Source organism: Grammomys surdaster, unplaced genomic scaffold, assembly GCF_004785775.1.
Source record: "Grammomys surdaster isolate TR1022 unplaced genomic scaffold, NIH_TR_1.0 125565, whole genome shotgun sequence".
NCBI lineage: Eukaryota > Metazoa > Chordata > Mammalia > Rodentia > Muridae > Grammomys > Grammomys surdaster.
This window is the reverse complement of record NW_021620412.1, coordinates 318,738-338,967: the sequence shown is the minus strand read 5'-3', so window position 1 is coordinate 338,967 and position 20,230 is coordinate 318,738. Positions and strand designations below refer to the sequence as shown.

The 20,230-nt window shown below is 51.8% G+C and overlaps 2 protein-coding genes across 3 annotated transcripts in view; both read right to left on the bottom strand.

Annotated features, from left to right (window-relative positions):
* Ccdc40 (coiled-coil domain containing 40) overlaps nucleotides 1-16,328 on the bottom strand; it is a 41,890-nt gene extending 25,562 nt beyond the window's left edge. The window contains exons 1-9 of one of the 2 annotated variants that reach the window (XM_028786734.1): nucleotides 16,154-16,328; nucleotides 15,665-15,799; nucleotides 14,163-14,232; nucleotides 13,087-13,386; nucleotides 12,475-12,977; nucleotides 10,325-10,469; nucleotides 8,134-8,291; nucleotides 6,282-6,365; nucleotides 5,981-6,200 (exon numbers count right to left, since the gene is read on the bottom strand). In XM_028786734.1, coding sequence (XP_028642567.1) covers nucleotides 5,981-6,200; nucleotides 6,282-6,365; nucleotides 8,134-8,291; nucleotides 10,325-10,469; nucleotides 12,475-12,909 — 1,042 coding nt within the window. In that variant the 5' untranslated portion in view covers nucleotides 12,910-12,977; nucleotides 13,087-13,386; nucleotides 14,163-14,232; nucleotides 15,665-15,799; nucleotides 16,154-16,328. Of the gene's footprint in view, nucleotides 1-5,980; nucleotides 6,201-6,281; nucleotides 6,366-8,133; nucleotides 8,292-10,324; nucleotides 10,470-12,474; nucleotides 12,985-13,086; nucleotides 13,387-14,162; nucleotides 14,233-15,664; nucleotides 15,800-16,153 lie in introns of those variants that run through there. The other variant, XM_028786733.1, reaches the window with a different exon arrangement.
* On the bottom strand, nucleotides 16,252-16,845 carry LOC114638311 (formin-like protein 5). The gene has a single exon (XM_028786730.1). The coding sequence runs from the start codon at nucleotides 16,843-16,845 to the stop codon at nucleotides 16,252-16,254; it is 594 nt and encodes a 197-aa protein (XP_028642563.1).
* Between the last annotated feature and the right edge of the window lie 3,385 nt (nucleotides 16,846-20,230).

Here is a 20,230-nt window from a genome sequence, read left to right as displayed (position 1 = left end):
TGCCCATGTTAGGGCCCAGGACCCTCAGGACAGCACTCTGCCCTGTGTCCTGCTCAGCACTGCTCACATTAGGATCTGGGACCCTCAGGACAGCACTCTGCCCTGTGCCCTGCTCAGCACTGCCCATGTTAGGGCCCAGGACCCTCAGGACAGCACTCTGCCCTGTGCCCTGCTCAGCACTGCCCATGTTAGGGCCCGGGACCCTCAGGACAGCACTCTGCCCTGTGCCCTCCTTCATGGAGAAACTGGAGACTCTTGTAACCCTGGCTGCCTGGAATGGGATATGTGGATCAGGCCTCCTGAACTGGCCATATGGACCAGGCTGTTGGAACTCACAGGGATCCTCCTGCTTCTGCTTCCCAAGGGCTGGGATTAAAGACCTGTGGCACCAAGCTCTGACGGAGATGATTTTTTTTTTTTTTTGAGAGAGAGAGAGAGAGAGAATCTGTTTGTATCCCAGATTAGCCTCAAACTACTGGTTCTCCCGCCTCCACTACCTTCCCAGGGCTAGGATTATAGGCATGTACCACTACATCTAGACTGGGACTCTGTGTGTGTGTGTGTGTGTGTGTACCTACATGTATTCAGTTGTACAGCAGTTAGAGATAGAGCCACTGGTTTCTTCTATCTCTATCTTACTGGCTTTTAAATTTTCTCCTCCTCCTCTTCCTCCCTTCTCTTCCTCTTCTTCCCTCCTCCTCTTCTTCTTCCTCCTCCATCCTCCTGCTCCTCCTCGAGTGCATGGGTGCTTTGCCTGTGTGCCGTGTGTGTGCCGTGTGTGTGTGTGTGTGTGTGTGTGTGTGTCTGTGTATCATGTGCATGCCTGGTGGATTCGCAGATGGTTGTGAGCTGTCATGCGGGTGCTGGAAATAGAATCCATGTCCTCTGCAAGAACAGCCAATGCGCTTAACTGCTGAGCCATCTCTCAGTTCCTACCTTCTTGTTTGATGAGATTTCTCACGGAACCTGGAGCTGATTGATCTGGCAAGACTGGCTGGGCCAGCAAGCCCTCAGGATCTCAGGATCTTCCTGTCTCTCTCACCTAGCAATAAGTTTACAAGTGGACTCCACCGTGCCCAGCTTAGGTGGGTACCTGGCATCCAGACTCAGATCCTTATGCTTGAACAGACAGCACCTCATCCATTGAGCTGCATTCCCACCCCCCGCATGACCTATCAACTGTAAAAACTTACACTCTCTTGCTGAAGAATTGCTAATGGAGTCAGAGGGCAGGAAGGAGCAAGAATATATTGCGCAGTCAGATGCGGTGGTACAGGTCTGTCATCTCAGCACTTGGGAAGCAGAGGCAGGAGGGTCACAAGTTCTACACCAGCCAGAGCAACACACCGAGGCCATGTCTCTCCCTACACTCTCTCTATATATGCACATACATTCCATACCCACAAGTTACCACAAGCCTGCCTCCTAGTACACTGCAGAGACTTAGGCTTCCCCAGAATGGTGTTGGATAAGGCCTCACATCTGTCTCACAGGTTTCTCACCACTTGTGGGAAGCAGCCTAGGCACAACAAGTAGGCCCTGCACAGACAGACCCTTGCTGGTGCAGCTGCATAGTGGTACTGCCCCTCTGGCTGGTGCAGCTGCAGGGGGTGGGTGCTGCCCCTCAGGCAAGGCCTCATAGCTCCAATGGATTCCCATAACCGAACTCACAGAGGATTACTGTGAGGCTGGAAAGTTGAGGTATGAAGGAAGCTACACTTCAGTCAACACTTGTTTGCTCCCGCTGGGGGTTAGTTAGCCCAGTGGTGAGCACCTGCCTAGCATGTGTATGGCCCTGGCTCCATCTCAACTCTGCAAACACAAGTAAATATGGGCAGTTATATTAGCCCAGAACTTTGAAATGCCCAAGGCGCAACTCACAGGCCACATGAAGCTCATAAAGAAGGAAGACCAAGTGGGGGTGATTCGGTCCTTCTTAGAAGGAGCAACAAAATACTCAAGGGAGCAAATATGGAGACAAAGTGAGGGACAGAAACTGAAGGAGGGGCCATCTGAAGACCATTCCACCTGAGTATCCATCCCATGTGCAGTCACCAAAGGTAGATGCTGATGTGGAAGTCAGGAAGTGCATGCTGATAAGAGCCTGATATGGATGTCTCCTCAGAGGTCTTCAAGAGTCTGACATACTCAGAGGCAGATGCTCACAACTAGCCATTGAACTGATAATGGGGTTCTCAATGGAGGAGTTAGAGTGAAGACTGAAGGAGCTGAAAGGGTTTATGGCCCCATGAGGAGAGCAACAATACCAACCAACCACAGCTCCCAGGGTCTAAACCACCAGCCTGGGAGCACTTAGGGAGGGATCCAGGGCTTCAGCTGAATACGTGTAAGAGCGGAGGGCCCTGCTGGGCATAGGTGGAAGAAGAGATCCTTGACCTCATGAAGGCTGGATGCCCCAGGGGGTGGGAATTTTGAGGGTGGGGAGGTGGGAGTGGGGGGGTAGGTAGGGGTTACATCCACAGAGAAGAAGGAGGAGGGGAGAGGGGATAGGGGGTTCCTGGGTGGGTGGGGGATGGGGTAAGGGGACAACATATGAAATGTAAATAAAACATCCAATAAAAAAATTTAAAAAAATTATTGAAAAAAAAAGAAAAGAAAAAGTTCTCATGCAGAAAAAAAAATAAGTAATACATAGATAGATTTCCACAGATACATAACGTTTATCAGCAGTTGAGAGCGGAGGACCTGGGTCCAGTTGTTCCCAGCACGAACGTGGCTGGTCACAAGCATCCTTCCTCCAGTCCCAAGGGACCTAAAGCCCTTTCCTAGCCTATGTGGTCTCCAGGTGTGCACACAGTGCACATACATACGCGCAGGAAAAACACGCATACACAAGGCAGGTTCCGCACACATAGAAGGCGGAGGCAGGCAGATTTCCACTAGTTTGAGGCTATCCTGGTGTGCAGTGAGTTCCAGGCCAGCCAGGGCTACATAGTAAGACCTTGTCTCAAAACAACAACAACAACAACAACACCCATACTCTTAAAAGAGAAATAAATCTTCTAGAAATTAGAACATTTAAAAAACAAATAGGCAGACAGGAGCTAGACAGACAGACAGACAGACAGACAGATGAGAGATAGAAAGGTTTGTGTGCTAGCACTGAATATTGCCTGTTCAAACGGTGGGTCCACACAGAAAGCTGGACTGTGTGTTGGCCGTTGGGAGAGGGCCGTGCTGGAGTCAGGTGTCCCTGATGCAGCTTAAGCTTAAGGGGAAATGAAGTCTTAACCGGCACCGTGGGAAATCCCCGTGCTGTATGGTTTCTGGGGAAGGAGGCTGGGAGCAGGGAGCCAGGCTGGAGCTGGTTTGTGGTGTGTTGGGTCTCTCTGCACAATCTGATGCTTCCTCTGGTTGCTGGGGGGTTTCCTCTGTTTCGGGTTTTAGCCATTTGCCTGCAAAGAGCCTGGGGCTGTCAGCACAGAGTGCCAGCTTTTCATCTGTGATGCCTTCAGGTGTTTCTTCTGTTCCTCCTGTCCCACCTTCTGTCTACCTAACACAGAGTTCGTGTTGAGGCAGTTGTAGGTGCCATGAGTTCACTGGGCACCACCTCCCCCACCCCTAACCCCACCCCCATCTTTTTAGCTCTGGATTATTTGGGACAGTTTCTATCCAGGGAGCTTGTCTGTTTCAATGCTCACGTATGAGGTCCCTTCTCCAGATGAAGAGTGTGAGGAAGCAGGGCATGCTCACCCTGGGGGCAGGTGCCACCTGACCGCCCTCCTAACGTGACTTCCCTTTAACCCCAAGGTCTTTACAGAGATTAACAAGATTTAGTGTGGTCACTACGGTAGTCTTCCGATCCACAGAAGAGGAGATCAGGACACAGAGGGGCGGCCACACACAATCTCAGGGGCCTCGGAGGATCCAGTCCTGACTGTCCTGTAAGGAGGTGAACTGTCTGTTGATGAAGCAGCCTTGTCTGGGACCTCGGTGTGGCAGCCGGAACAGGCTACCTCCCACTCTGAGTGAGCAGGGGTGTGTGTCACACACTTAACCTAAGCGTGCCAACCAAGGTCAACCTGTCTTTGCCAGGTGAGTGACTGAGTCGATATTTCAATTATTCTTCTAAGTTTTCATTCCTTCGAGTATTAGTGAACACAAATTGATTTCAAACTTAACTGCCCGGAACCCATTTTCCTCCTCCGGAGTGTTTGTCTTTCGTTGGCTGGCTCGTGAAACTGATTTGCGTACCCTTTGTCATAAAAACATGGTAGGCAGGGTTCTTGCACGAGTCTTCTGGCTTTGTCCCTCTGTGTTACTCTATGGTCTATTGTATATCAAAGGGAAGATTAAAGGGTGGTCCAGCTCTTCAGGGAGCCCTTCAAGGGACAGAAGCCCGGCTGCTCCATGAGCCATGTTAGGTGGGAGCCATGTAGCGTGATGCTTCCTCTGGCTCTGTGGCTGTGGGGCCTCACAGCGGGCGAATGGCAGGGCAGGGACGGTGATGTGTGCCTACAGCACGCTCCGAGGACGGAAAGTGGGGGCTTTGGTTTCAATGTTGTGCCCTTCCCTCGGTGTTCTCTCTTGACTCGGAGGTAAGTAGGGAGAGGTTCTTGATATTGGTTGAATGCACTTCCTCCAGAAATACAATCGCTGGGAACCCAGTCCCTGGTGTGGCCGTGCAGTAAACGGGGATGAGGCACAGCAGATGGGCCATGCACAGGTCACAGGCCTCTGCCCTGGATGTGACGGATTAGTGCAGGGTGCCAGGGGCTTGAGATGGCAGTTGCCTGTCTCGGGTCCTCTCTCCTCTCTGCCCTTCAGCCATTGGATGGCGAATCACTAGACATATTCTGGTCCCTGCACGTTGGACACCTTCTTCTCCAGAATCACGTGACAGATGGTTGGTGGGCTGCTTACTTGGTGTGCATGAAGGCCCCGGGTTTGATTCCCCAGCGCTGTGTACTCCAGGTGTGGTGCGGCATGGGACATACAATACCAGCTTAGAGGAGATGGAAGGAGGACCATCAGATGCTCGACATCACCCCACATAGCAAGTCTGAACTACATGGCACACCGCCTCCAAAAATAAAAAAATATAATAATTAAAAATGAAACAGCCGGGCGTTGGTGGCGCACGCCTTTAATCCCAGCACTTGGGAGGCAGAGGCAGGCGGATTTCTGAGTTTGAGGCCAGCCTGGTCTACAGAGTGAGTTCCAGGACAGACAGGGCTACACAGAGAAACCCTGTCTCGAAAAACCAAAAAAATAAAAATAAAAATAAAAATAAAATAAAACAAAGCCCTGCTTATTACCAGTGTCACAGCAGATTCCGTTATAGGATATAACACCCACACGGAAAGGAAAGCCCAGAATTCTCACCTGCACTCCTCGGGGTTCAAAATACATCGTGCCAGAGCAGAGCACCTGTTTTGTTTCATTTACTTTTTTTTTTCTTTCTTTCTATGATACTGGTAACAGAGTTGAAAAAGAAAATTGGAAACATCAAGACACACAAAGACCGAGTGACCTCGGGCGCCAAGTGCGAGGGCTGCTGCTCTGCTGGGTGAGAGGGTGTGGCTTCAGCGGGGTTACTGCGCATGGCCCATCTCACGTGATCCCAGGTTTCCTGGGCTCCTCTCCGCTGTCCCTTAGTACCTTTGGCTGCTGCTGTCCCGTTTGGGGCACTGCCTGACCCAGCTCTTGTGCCCTGCAGCATGGTCCCTCCCATTCCCGAGTCCCACCCACCTGCTCCGCAACCTCTGGATGGGACCACCACGGTCCCTTCTCTACACATCCAGCTTGGAGTCTCTACACCTGACCCTGTTGGCTTCAGCCTTTGCTGCTCTACCCAATGAGCCACACTGCAGGGCCTTTCTTTCCAAAAAAAAAAAAAAGGTAGTCTCCCCTCCTGGACAAGTCATTGCTTTGCCAGTATCTTCAATGACACGCAAGTACTCAGGGGATAGGCCTGGCAGTGACGGCCCTGGGTCTCGGGGTTCACGGGGTGCCTTACACTTCTTTCGTTCCTCGTTGGCGGTTGTGCAGGTCTTGTTGTAGAGGGCGCGGGCGTTCTGCAGCTCCTCCTCCTTCCTTCTCCGCTCGCAGGCCGTCAGAGAGTGGCGGTCGTGGCTCTTCTCCAGCTGCATCTGCAGGCGGGCCAGGTGCTGCTGGACCCCGTAGAGGTTCACGCCCAGCTCCTGCCTCTGGGTTCGGGTTTGCTTGGTGGCCACATCCTGTATCAGAGAGGGAGACAGGGTCGAGGCAGGTCCATGGGTGCCCACCGGGCTGGGAGGAAGACAGGAGCCCGGACGCACCAGCTCTTGGATGTCCAGCCTCAGCTTGTCCATCTGCCGGTTGAGGTAGTTCTTCAGGGCCTCCTGGAATCTGATCATCAGGGGCTAAAGCAACAGAAAACCACAAGCAGTCAGGTCCTTTCAAGTCCAAGGCGGCAGGGCTCGGCTGAGTGGGCCAGTGCTTGCTGGCTCACACTCAGTCTCTGTCTCTGTCTCTGTCTCTGTCTCTGTCTCTGTCTCTCCTCTCCTCTCCTCTCCTCTCTCTTTTCCTCCCTCCCTCCCTCTCACTCTTGGCTCTTGCTCTTGCTCTGACCTCTGTCTCAGTCTGTCTGTTTCTGTGGGGGGGGGATTGGACAGACACAGATGATTTCCCATCCAAGACTCCCTTTTTTCTCCCCATTAATTAATTTATTTACTTTACATCCCAATTGCAGCCCCCCCTCTCCTCCTAGTTCCCCCCTCTCATGGGCCCTCCTCCCATCCCCCCTCACCTCTGAGAAAGGGGAGGTCCCCCCAAGGGTACCAACCCACCCTGGCACTTCAAGTCACTCTAAGACTAGACACATTCTCTCCCACTGAAGCCAGACAAGGCAACCCAGTTAGGGGAACAGCATCCACAGGCATGCCACAGAGCCGGGGTAAGCCCCTGCTCCAACTGTTGGGGGACCCTGCAGGCAACCAAGTGGAAGCCACAAATCCTGGGCCACCTCTTGGCCCACACCAGACAGTGCAGAGATTTGGCTGAAGGCTGTGGCTGCTGAGGGGTCAGCCTAGATTCACCAGGGACAGTCAGGGTGATGATAAGCAGCAGCCATTGTGCGCGTTAAGTGAGGGCCCAGGGGATTTTGACAGTATGCCCTGGGCTCCTTCTGAGCTCCCTGGAGCACTGCAGCTCTCCAAATGTGCTGCTAAAATCACGTAATCAAGTCTGCCTTTCTCCTGTGCTGTGGGTCTGGACTGAGGACCCTCAGTGTGGATGACAAGAGAGAGTGAGGCTATCCCCGCTTCCCTCAAGCATCCTGCATAGTTGGACACAGTTTTAGTTGTCGAGACAGAGGTCAGAGATTTGGTTCAATGTCCTATATGGCCCAGGTCCCTCTCAGAGGACTATCAGTCCTCAAAAAAACAAAACAAAGCAAAGCAAAACAAGCCAAAATAAAAAAACAAAAACCACACACACAGTAGAGTCAAGGTTGTTTTTGATTTTGCTTTGTCAATTTGACACATCTGGAGTCATCTGAGAAGAGGAAACCTTAACTGAGAAAGTGCCCCCATTAGACTGGCCTAGAGGCAAGACTGTGGGACAGTTTTTTAATTGAGGATTGATGGGGGCAGGGCAGGGCCCTCTGTGGGTGGCGCCAATCCTAGGCTAGTGGTCCTGGGCTCTTTTTTTTTTTTTTTCGTTTTTTTAAGACAGGGTTTCTCTGTGTAGCCCTGGCTGTCCTGGAACTCACTCTGTAGACCAGGCTGGCCTCGAACTCAGAAATCTGCCTGCCTCTGCCTCCCAAGTGCTGGGATTAAAGGCATGCGCCACCACTGCCCGGCAGGTTCTGGGCTCTTTAAGAAAGCAAACTGAGCAAGCCGGAGAGCAGCCCCCTCCATGGCCTCTGCATCCGCTCCTGCCTCCTGGTTCCTACCCTGAATTGTAACTATCAACAGAAATAAACTTTCCTCCCCAGGTCACGGTGCTTATCTCTCAGACAGAAAATAAACGGAGCCAGCCAGGAAACAGAGCAGGAGGTGTAGCCGATGGGAGCAGCGAGCCAAGGCAGCTAGCTAGCATCGGAAGGTTGGTCGGGGACAGAAAGAGCCCACGAGACCCACCCCCACCCCTGCATGGGGGTGAGAGCAGAACCCCAGGGAGTTTTCTTACGTGGTCTGGGTCCAGCACCATCAGTTGGGTGCCTTCCTCCTCTGCTTCGTCACTCCCTTCAGATGTTGCTCTCTCCAGCAGGGCCTCGGGGCTGAGGGTCTGGACCTGGTCTAGGAACTGTATCCGGGTTTCTTCATGGGCTCTGGGAGGTGTCTGCACTGCAGTGATCAGGGAGAGAGACAGGAAAAGTCACCAAGGCTTGGTTGTCATGGTCTGGGGGCCTGGGCATCAAGGCTAGTCCCTCTCTCACAGGGTATACCGGAAATGAGCAAGGAGAGAGACTTCCAGTGGCAGGTTCTCAGGCTTGCCCGTGGTATCAACCACTGCTGACTCAAGACATCCCACAGAACCAGCCAAATACTAGCAGTGAATGGGGGCTCAGGTGAAAGAAAGGGGGCTCTTTACTGTGGGGCTTTTGGGTTCTCTAAAAAATGAAGTTCAGGGGTTGGGAAGATGGCTCAGAGGTTTAAAATGCTTGTTGCTGCTCTCCTGAGGACAAAAGTTTGGCTCCCGGCACCCATGTCAGGCAGTTTTCACCAGTCTCTAACTCCAACTCAGAGGGATCTGATGCCCTCTTCTGGCCTCCTTGAGTACTGCACTCATAGAGCTATCACATGTATATGCACACAAGTTTTTTTAAAAAAAAAGTTAAAAAGATTGAAGAAGAGATTAGAAATCAAGTCACAGAGTCCCTTGTCTTCTGTATGTGGTTACTTATCTATTTGGACCTGGAGTCTCCCCATGTAGCCCTGGTTGGCCCAGAACTCACTGTGGAGACCAGGCTAGCTTTGAACTTACAGAGATCCCCTGCCTCCCAAGCACTGTTGGGACTAAAGGCATGTGCTATCACACTGGTTGCTGAGCAGACCGGCTGTATCTATTGTACTCGGCTGCTTGAGCTGTAATTGGAACACAGGTACTCAACAGATCAGCACTGAATAGATAAGACAAATAAAACACACAGTCAGGGCCTGGCATGGTCCTGACCTATAATCCTAGCACTTAGGAATTCAAGACCAGTCTTAAGACACATAAGGGGTTTGAGGCCATCCTGGGCTCTGAGAGCCTGTTTTGACTTTTATTCATTGGTTACTTTTTATCCTGCGTATGGGTCTGTGAACATGCGGGCAGTGCCCACAGATACCAGGAGGAGTTGGATCCCCTGGAGCTTGAATTACAGGTGGTTGTAAGCTGCCTGGTGTGGATGCTGGGAATTGAACTCGGGTCCTCTGGAAGAGCAGTGTGTGCTTTCAGCTGCTGGGTCATCTCTCCTGCCCCATTACCCTGTTTCAAACAAGACAAACCATACAGGTGAACGGCAGGTAAAGCTATGAGGTGTGTGATGTGCAGGGCAGGAGTTGGTTCAGCGAACCAAATCTTCAGGATGCCTCCCTGGAGAGGAAGAAGAGCATCCTCCGGGGCCAGCCGGCAGATAGCTGCCTCACTTAGAAAACTAACCAACATGCCTGGTAGGCATTTGCCATTCTGTGAGCTCACCTGCACCATCAGGAACTGCAGCCCTGGTGTGTGTGGGACAGACCTCCAGGGGTCAGACCTCCAGGGGTCAGATCTCCAGGGGTCAGACCTCCAGGGGACAGTCCTCCAAGGGCTGCCCACTTCATGTACCAATTCCATAGGCAGGATGATGGTGACGGTGGTTCCGACTTGCAGTGTCTGCAATGTCTTGTTTCCTCTGTACCCCTGACTCACCTTGCTCTGAGGGCCTAGGTTTCTCTGGGGATTAATGGCTCAAGGGTTCTCCTGCTTCAGGTCTCACATTGCTGGGACTCTGGTGTGAAGCGTTGTGTCCATTTCTGTGGTCCAGGGCCTTGTGTGTGGCAAGTAAGTCCCACCAGTGAGCTCTATCCAGAACCACTGTCTTATTTCTTACTAGGCTAGATGGATCCCTGTTTTCTTTTTCTGTTACTTTTTAAAAGATTTATTTATTTATTTCATGTGTAGGAGTACACTGTTGCTCTGTTCAGACACACCAGAAGAGGGCATCGGATCCCATTACAGATGGTTGCGAGCCACTATGTGGTTGCTGGGAACTGAACTCAGGACCCCTGGAAGTGCAGTCAGTGCTCTTAACCGCTGAGCCATCTCTTCAGCCCCGGACCCTGTTTTTCATATCACTTATAAATAACGTGTGGCTTTGTGAGCTGAAGCACGCAGGCAGAAGCATCGTTACCTGACTCTGGCTGAGGAGTTTCCTCGGGTTCCAGGGGAAGATCGTCAATGTCTGAGGGAGTCAGACTTCCCATAATGCTCAGTCTGAAGCGGTGTCGCGCCCCCATAGGAAAGACTCTTTGAAAGGGAGGTTCTGAGGGTATCACCTACAGAAAAAAATATATCAGGAACACATTGATAAAGAGACTGCTAATAGTTTGGATACGGGTTTAATCATGTGCCCTCCTGACGACCCTCCACTCTGATGCCCGGATGCCGGAGGTTGGAAAGGGCAGCCTGAACACACTCCTCATAAGGGCTAGCCTTTGCTCTCTGCGCTTCCAGCAAGGGCCTCGTGGGGGACCACTTTCTCTTCTCTCATCTAAACACCTTCCCTTGATATAGTTGTCTGGCTGTTTTTTCCTACTTGAGACTAAGTCTCTTATGTAGCCCAGGGTGGCCTGGTTACTTTACAACCCTTATGTCTCCTTAGCGATGGAGTTAGAAACCCGTGATTTTACCCCTCAGCTTTATTTTTTTAGCATTTGAAGGGATTCTTGCAGTTACTGAGCTGGGCCATCAGTACTCAGCAGCAGCTGAGGTAAATGCTGGCCCAGGAGCTGGTGAGACCGGGCTTCACCACCCTGTTTATGAAGAAGAAAGCATGAATATCATCTCTGCCTGTGAGCCCCATGTTGAATGATGTAGGGAAGGGAAAACAAACACACAGAAGCTAAAAAAGTTCACCTAAGTGTGAGCATCACCTAAAGGCAGGCTCACAAGACCCTGCCACAAAGGTGTATACAAAGTAGAGGAAGAGGAGAAGGAAGAAGAGGAGGAGGAGGAAGAGGGAGGGGAAGAAGAAGAGGAGGAAGAGGGAGAGGAGGAGGAGGAGCAGGAAGAGGAGGAGGAGGAACGAGAAGGAGGAGGAGGAAGAGCAGGAAGAGGAAGAGAAGGAGGAGGAAGAAGAGAAAGAGGAAGAGGAGGAGGAGGAATATCTGTGGAGAGTTGACTCTGGGAAGGATGACCTGCCTACAGGTTCTATAGGAAGCCCCAGGGATGCTGAACTGGGCTTTTCTGGGGACACAGCTGCCTTTGAATCATTCACGCTCCTGTAAGTGACCCCAGTAAGCTCATTGGTTTTCCAAACTGGACTTCAGTAGAATCACTACTTCAGCCTGCTGTTGGCTCACTGTCAGGGGCCAGGAGACTTTTGTCGGTGTCTCCCCAGGAAAAGGTCACTCGATGCTTTGTAGGAAACAAAAAGTATTATTAGGTGACAAAACAGATTCAGAACTTACCTCTGGCACCTAAGAAAACAAAATATGCTACCGCGCTTCGGTTTTTATTCCCCCTGTAAGTTTGTGACCTGCTTTAAGTTTTGGTGCCGGGTTAGCAAGTTCAAGGCCCTAGGTTCAATCCCCAAAACAAACAAACAAACAAACAAACAAACAAACAAAGTAAAGTGGTTGGATTTGTTTTGTTTGAAATAAGGTCTCTTTAAGAAGCCCAGGCTGGCTTAGAATGCAAGATCCCCCTGCTTCAGCCTTCCTTCTGGGTGGGTGCAGGGATGACAGGAGGGTGCCACCATGGCCAGCTAATTTGAATTTTGAGAAATACGAATTTTAGTCTGTCCCCTTTTCTTACTCGTACTTTCAGTGCTCATAAATGAACTCATGCCCTGACCCCCTCCCACTCTGCAACTTTTTGGGTCCACACTGCTTTGGAAGACTGGAGACCTGGGTGCAGTCACATGCATGGATAGTGGCTACAGTCCGTGGCAACCTGGATCTGAGATGCAAGCTGTCAAGGCAGCTAAGGGATTCCCAACATTGGCCAGCTTGGGAGAATGTGCTCCCGTCAGATTGGCCTGTGACCGAGTACAGTGGGGGAGGGGGAGCATTCTGAGTCCTCGATCAGTGTGGGAGGGCTTAGCAAACCATTTATGGCACTAGCCCTGGGCAGGTGGTCTTAGGGTCTCTAAGAAAGCAACGTGGGGTAAACCAAGAGCACGCTAGAAGCAGGGCTCCCCCACTTCCCTTCACAGCAGACTATGGTCAGGATGTGTGAGCCAAATAAACTCTGTCCAGATAAGCTGGACACATCTCCGTAAGCTCCTCTCACGGGGTGACAAACCGCAATGTGCCGGAAGAGGCTTGTACAAACACTCACCGTGCCGTACTCTGTGGGCTCTGTGGGCTCTGTGGGCTCCGTGGGTGCCATGGGCTCTGTGGGCTCGTACATGCCTTGCTGGGATGCGTCGGTTATTGTTGGTGAGATGTTCCCTTCCTCTACACCCATTTCCCAGGGGCTGACATCAGAGTACGAGTACTCGGGAGAGCTGATTATCTCAGAGAGTTCATCCAAGTCATAGAAATGGCCTTCTGCTTTCTCTTGGTCAGAAACTTCAGATTCTCCTTCTGGAACAGCTCTTTCCGTGAATCCGACTTCCTTTTGGGGTCTGACCTTTCCAGCGTGTTTAGCTGTTTTTTGCGGTACGGCACTTCCAATGGACTCCAAGTCCACTCCTAGGATGGGCTTTCCAATGGAATCCACGTCTGTTTCTGAGGTCTCTTCTCCAATGGATTCAACTTCTAGTTCTGTCATGGTCTTTCTAACAGGCTCCACATCCGTACCCGGGGCAGCCTCTTCAATGGATTCAACTTCTATTTCTGCTATGGTCTCGCCAGTAGATTCCACCTCTATTTCTGGTATGGTATCGCCAGTGGGTTCCACGTCTGTTACTGGGGAAGTTTCTCCAGCGGATTCCGCCTCTCTTTCTACTATGGTATCTCCAGTGGGTTCCATGTCTGCTCCGGGGGAAGTTTCTTCAATGGATTCCACGTCTGTTTCTGGAGCAGCCTCTCCAATGAATTCCACTGCTGTTTCTGGGGGACCCTCTCCAATGGACCCCACTTCTCCTTCAGAGACAGTTTCCCCGTCAGTGCTGACTTTCTCAGCTTCCAGCATTTCTCCTTCAAGTCCGTCTCCGCCTTCAGTTGTAGTGTCTTCCTCAGGACTTTTGGTGGCATCTCTACCCTCATCAATATCTTGGCCATTGTTTTCCGGTGGCGGTGGTGATGCCTGTTACAGGTTGTAAAGAAATCCCAGGGAAGAAAACACAATCTTGAGAGATGTTAGGGTGACAGGAAGAACATCCGCACGCATCTCACCTACACCCAAGAGATGATGTTTTGTGTCTGATGTAACTGCTGCCTGGTTCCTACAGTCATGTATCACAAGCATGAACTCTGGAAAATGCAAGGCAGTCTAAAGGCCCTACCTGTTATTACCGAAAGCTAACACTTTGGAATGAGCTAGACACAGCCTATTATCAGCTGAGAAGGGAGTCTCAAGTGAGGGACTGACCAGAGAAGACTGGCCAGTCTGTGTGTGGGGGGTGGGGTGGGGGGGGTTGTCTTGATTACTCATTGGCCCGGTACACTGCAGGTAACACCATTCATAAGTGGTCATGGGCTGTATACAAAAGCTAGCTAAGCGCAAGCTGTGAATGAGCCGGTGTGTGCCCCATGGTTCCTGCCGTACTTCCTTGGCTGTGAGCGAGTTCTCTGGCTAGAGGCAATATATGTGGGCTGGCAAGCAGGCTTGCCTTCAGGGTCCTGCCTTGCCTTTCCTCAGCAATGAACTATGACTTGGAAGTGTAAGCCATATAAATCCTTTACTCTTCTAAGTTGCTTTTGGTCAGACTATTTTACCAATGCCAGTAGAACACAGCAGGAAGGAAACCAGTCTCTCCGTGCCTGAACTGAGATCGTTCCAGAGCACACGAGCACGGCGCCGCTATGGTCCCTCGCCATCCTATTGGTCTCCTACCAAATAGGAGTCCAGATGGACGTTACCTCACGACCTTCAGAGTACTGCTGCTCTGTCTCCTCGTCGGCAGAATCCTGCTCGCCATCCAGGTGTGACCTGCTTTTAGAGAGAGGGGACACTGGCTCACAGCCGATCTCGCATGCTGCATACCAGCCGCTCACTGGTAAGCCCTCCACCTCTCCTCCACTCTGCTGACAGCCAAGACTCTTCCACCGCTAGGCCGTGCTTGTCACGGGCCACAAATTTGGAATGGGAACGGACATAAAGCAGAATTATAACAAGAAAGGAACAGCCTGTGAGAATATCCCAGAAAAGTCTGTTTCTGGGGCAAAGCAGGGAAAGCGTCAGGAGAGAGGACAGCACGCCAGACTCTCCGTCTCTGCTTCCCAACATGGCCAAGGTTTGCGTGTAAAATATTTTGGCTTTTCAAAAACTTAACTAGGAACTGGAGTCTGGACCCCAGCACTCACATAAAAGCCAGACACAGTTTCTCATGCCTGTAAGTCCAGCATTGTGAGGGTCTGAGGCAGGAGGATCACTGGGGCTTGCTGCCCGCCAGTCAAGCTCCAGGTTCAGTAAGAGGTCCTGCTTCAAGGGGCTAAGGTGGAGATGGATAAAGCAGGACACTTGACATCCTCCTCTGGCTTTTGCACACGTGTACACACACACACACCACTTCTACAAACATGCCACATGCAATATTTAATATATAAGCTAAGCTAGTTTTTAAAAATCAAATTAATACAGATCTCCGCTTCACAGACAATGGAAGCACCTGCTATTTCCCCTCTGCTGCTCACAGCACCACTGGAAGAGGCATTTGTGTGCACCTGCCTTTGTTCAGAATCTGCATTTCAAGTCTTCCCCAAGTTGGAGCGCATTCTATAACTATTGCTTCACAGTTAGCCTTCTCGTGTGATAAAATCTCGATGTGTTTCCCTGGGCGTCCATAGAGACTTAACCTTTATATGAAACAACCCAGAAAGGTCTGAGCGAATAGAACTGTTTAAACTTGCTTTTGTTTTGCACAAAACCTAAAACAGAGCTGGCAGCAGCATTTTTGGGGTCACTCAGTGCTGGGGATCTGTCTAACTCTCAAGTCCACGACAGGGGGATCTATTCTTGCAGCGGGAGGCTCGGACCTAGCCCAATCTCAACTCCTTTCTTCCCACGCTTGTAACACTGGACAGCTTCTTATCCGTCCAAGTCCTGCTTTGCAGCCTGGTTTACCAAGCATGGTGGTTGCCATGGTTACCGCAGGGCGTGCAAGTCTGTAGTCCAGGAGAAGCAGGGGCTAGGAGTAGGGAATAAGGGGGGGGGGGGCCAGGAAAGGACAAAGGACAGGAGGTGGAAGAGATAAGGGACGGGGGGGGGGGTGGGCTGGGTGGGGTAGGAAAGGCCCGGAAAGTGGGGGAGAGTGGCAAGGGGCACAGAAGTGAAGTAGGAGGCGCGCCGGGTGGGGGGTACCTGTGTGTAGAAAGCTAGGGAAAACATCTGGTGGGTTTATTATCCCTCCCGCGGGGCTTACCCGTCAGCCTGGTCCTCCGGCTCCGCCATCTCTCGTTGCTAGGCGACGCCATCAACATCCGGCGAAGTCCGGACCGCGCGCTCAAAGACCGCAGGAGGCGGGGCCTGGCTGCGTCCAGCGGTTCTCACAGAAACACTAAGCAAACACATTGATGCACAAATGTGTATTTTATCTGTCCGTCGCCATGTGTCAGAGCCTTTCCTGCACGGACTTAGTTCCCGTAGAGTGACGATAGTGCTAATGTACACCTCCTTCGACCTGAAGATGTTCAGGGACTCCTAGAGTGGCAGGCAGGGTGGGGATGCTGGGTCCGGGAAACGCGCCTGGCTCAGGCTCTCCCACATCCAGCTTTGGGTTCCTCAGGAACCCTGACCACGGGGTCTTTCGAGGAGTCGTTGGCAGAGAAGAGGGGCCCAGTAAATTTTGGTGAGCATCATTCCTTCGTACCCCCAAATTTGAGAAATAGAAACGCAGGGGGTGAGCGCATACTGGACACTAGGAGCTCTGCCTCCCGGACCGAGGGCGCAGGGCTCCCATGCAGGGCAGGGTCCCAGGTACCAGGCGCGTGGCAGGACCTGCAGAGGGGGTCAGCAGAGAGCCCGGAGCACGGGTCGACGGATACGCGAGACCCCAGGTTGGAGGCTGGGCGCGGCGTTCCCGGCTGCGTGGGGCTGGGTCCCGGGGCGGAGCGAGGCGATCGGGGGCGGAGCGGAGGCGGAGCGAGGCCGGCCTCTCCACATCCCCTCCCCGCCGCGCCTCGCTAGCGGCGGCGGCAGCGGCGGCAGTGGCGGCGGCGGTGGTGGTGGCTCCTGGAGCCGGCGCGTGTCCAGCTCTCGCGGCGGGACCCGGGTGGGTATCAGGGTGCGTCTGGGACCGCGGGCCGGGGGTTTTGGGGTCCACTCAGGACGACGTGGCTGTTCCTGGGCACGCTGGAATCTGCACGCACGGGACGCGGGCCTGCTGCGCGGGGGCCCGGGAGGGGCTCGGGGGACCCGCGCTGGGCTCAGGGCGGGGGCGATGCGGGGGAACCCGGATCTCGCCGGGGACGCTGTGGGGACTCCATCCTCGAGTGAGACTCCCTGCTCTGGGAGTGGGCCCACTCGAGGAGACTCGATCCTCGCCTGTCTAGAGCTGTGGGCCGGGGCACTTGCGGTCTTTGTCTTGCTGGCTGGTCTGAGCATGCGAAGAACTTGTGGGGTTCCCCGCACTGGCTGACAGAGCCCCCAAGGTGTGCCATGCCCTCCTGGGGCGTGCGCAGTCTTAGCGTTGGGGCACAAGGGGAAATGGTCAGGGCTATTTAAGGGCTCCTTGTCAGGGTCCTCGCTTCTTTTTAGCCTGCTCCTGTCTCTCTCTCTCTCTCTCTCTCTCTCTCTCTCTCTCCTTCTCTGTTCCTTCTCTCAAAAGAAAGAAAAAAACAGGATAGTATAAAAAGAAAAAAAAGGGCAATTTAAGATTGCTAAAAATAACCCACGGAACCCTGCCAGAACGCGCGGTGAGAAGAGCCTGCTCCTCCGAAGTCGGTGTCACGTGTTGGCCACAATCTAGTCCAGGTTCCGTTTAGAAATAGGGGAATAGAAAAGCGGCTCTTGCATCCGTTAAAGTTTGTTCCATGGCCTCTGTCAACTTCCTTTATCAGGAGAGAGAGAGAGGAAATGTCCCGACGCCAAGCATATTGGTCAGTCAGAGCATGGGTACAAAGACCCGGGGTCTAGGGGTTCCACTCTAAATCTTTATAACTGATTAGAGAATTTAAAAGGAACTCTATGCAAGTCTTAGCTCTTGGTAGAAAGGTTGACATTAACCTTGATAGCGAATATTCCACTTAATGGTGCGGGAACTTTGGGCACAGGGACAGCCCGTTGGGAATTTACCTGAGTTGGTTCTCGGCTGGGGATGGATCTCTTGGCTGAGTAGTACTTACGGTGTTTGTTTGTTCGCTTTGTTTTTCCCCTATAGCTTCCTGCTGAATGGGGTGTCTTCAGTATTGCCCAGAAACTCTTCCCTGGGAACGGTTGACTCTCCTGGCAGTCATGGTGTACAAACAGGCCGCAGCAAAAAAGGGCTGCGGTTTTTAAGTTTTCAAAAACACAATTTTTATTATGACTCTTTATTGTGTGGGTGTATGTGTGCCCACGTGTGCCTCGGTGGTGCCTTTGTGGAGCTCAGAGGATGGCTTGTGGGGGTCAGTTTCTGTCTTTCCACCACTTGAGTCTTGAGAGCAATCAAACACAAGCCGTCAGGCTTGGTGGCAGTCACCTTTATCCATAGAACTATTTCACTGACATTAGATGATGTCACACGATGACATGTGACCCAGCATGGACCTGGATGGCCTGCTCTTCACGGGGGTTTGTTAATGGAGGGGAGCTGGGAGCACCGTGCTCAACAACCTCAGCAGCTAGGATCAGCTCACTGTGCTCCCCGAAGGAGCACTCTTTGCTTTGGGGCCTTCCCCTTTAAGAGCATGGCCTTTGGGTGGACAGAACTCCCTGCTACTTCCCTGGCCTCTCTTTGCCCCTATTTTGAGTGACAAGCTGCAGAGATAAAATCATCTTCCCTGGGCATGTCGGCTCAGGACTGAAATTCTAGTGCTTGAGAGGGTGAGGCAGGGGAATTTCTGTGAGTTTAAGGCCAGCTTGAGTTATAGAGTAAGCTTCCAGACGTCCTGGGGGTACAAAGATTCTTTCTCAACCAAATCAAACCAAACCAAAAATAAAACCACCACCACCAACAAAAAAACTCCCACAACACAAAACACCCCCCCCAAAAAAAAACCCCAAATCCTGTATGGTCTCCCAAAATAGACAGTAGACAGCAGTCACTGGCTCTTGTTTGACTCCTTGTTCCATGGTTCCTTTTCAGAACCTCGCCTGGCCCAAGTGCCTGGCAGACAGCAAGTAACTTTTTGTTGAGACTTAGTCTCTCTCTCCCCACCTCTCTCTTCTGCAGCCTAGGCTGGTCTAGAACTCATGGTAATCCCCCTGCCTCAGCATCTTAAGTGCTTCCATTCCTATTTGTTGACTTTTAATTTGTCATCCTTAGGATGATTGAATCTGCCATTTAGACTTTTCACGTTTAACTGCACGAGTTAAAAACCCTGTTTTTCTTTTTCTTTTCTTTCTTTCTTTTTCTTTTTTTCTTTTCACAATGTTTTTATTATTTGAGAATCCCATGCACCTATACTCCTCTGACATACCCTGTATCCCTCTCTCCAACACCTCTCCTTCCGGTTCTTTTCTCTTTTTTTTGCTGATCCCCTGAATCTAACTAGTGCTACCCACGTGTGTGTGCATATGTGTGGGACCACCCAGTGCAGCATGGGAAACTTACAAATGTTCTTTTTCAGCAGCTGCCAGCTGCCAGCTCCTCAGTAGGGGTGGGGCTTGGGGACGGCCTCCCCTGCCTATGCTGGAAGGCAGACTGGTTTGCTCTTGTGCAGGCATTACACAAGTAGCCACAGCTGTGTCTGCAAGCTTGTGGGTTCGTCACCCGTGCCCTGTCCGGATGTCATCAGTTCACAGTGATCCTCCCCATCCTTCGGCTCTTATGTTCTTTCTGCCTCCTCCCTGCGGTGCTCCCTGAGCTTGGTGTAGGGTTGGGGGTGGTAAGGACTTAGGGCTGAGCACTCAGTCTCTTTATTGAACTTTCCTGATGAGACTGCTGCCCGTCGGAGCTTCTGTGACCAAGGCCGAGAGCCAGCAGCCCGGGTCCTGGGTCAGGGCTCTGCCAACCCCACAGAGGTTTTCAGTTTTGATTCCTCGTGTGTATGGTTTTATTGGGTGGAAAGTTGATCTGAATCGGTATTTGGACTATTTACTCTTGTTTGCTTTTTCGATACCAGAGACTGAATGTGGGCATGGCCTCACACTTGCTGGGCAGGTGCTCTGCCTCTGAGCCCGTGGGTTTGTGAAGGCTTTCTTTTGGTTCACTGTGAAGCTGTGGCAGGCATTACAGTTGCGATCTTCCTGCCTCGGCCCTCTGGGTAGCAGAGGTTACAGCCCACAAGACGCTGCTACACTTCAGTCTTTGTAACTTGGTGGAGGCTGGACTCCCTCAGACTGTTCTGGGGAGCAGGCTTGGTCAGGTTACCTGGCAACACAAATCTCCTCTAAGATTCTAGCTTATCCCTCCCTGTGACTGAGAATTTTAAATTTTATTTTATTTATTTTTTATTCTTTCATGGGTTGGATTTTGCTCTTGTAAAATTGACTATGCAGATTGATGCCAGCTTCAGGTACAGGGCAGGGGAGCCGCTAACCATGAGTGTTGGTAGCAGGAGAAGCTGATGGCAGGGGAGCCGCTAACCATGAGTGTTGGTAGCAGAAGCTGATGGCAGGAGAGCTGCAAACCATGAGTGTTGGTAGCAGGAGAAGCTGATGGCAGGGGAGCTGCTAACCATGAGTGTTGGTAGCAGGAGAAGCTGATGGCAGGGGAGCTGCTAACCATGAGTGTTGGTAGCAGAAGAAGCTGATGGCACGGGAGCTGCTAACCATGAGTGTTGGTAGCAGAAGAAGCTGATGGCAGGGGAGCTGCTAACCATGAGTGTTGGTAGCAGGAGAAGCTGAT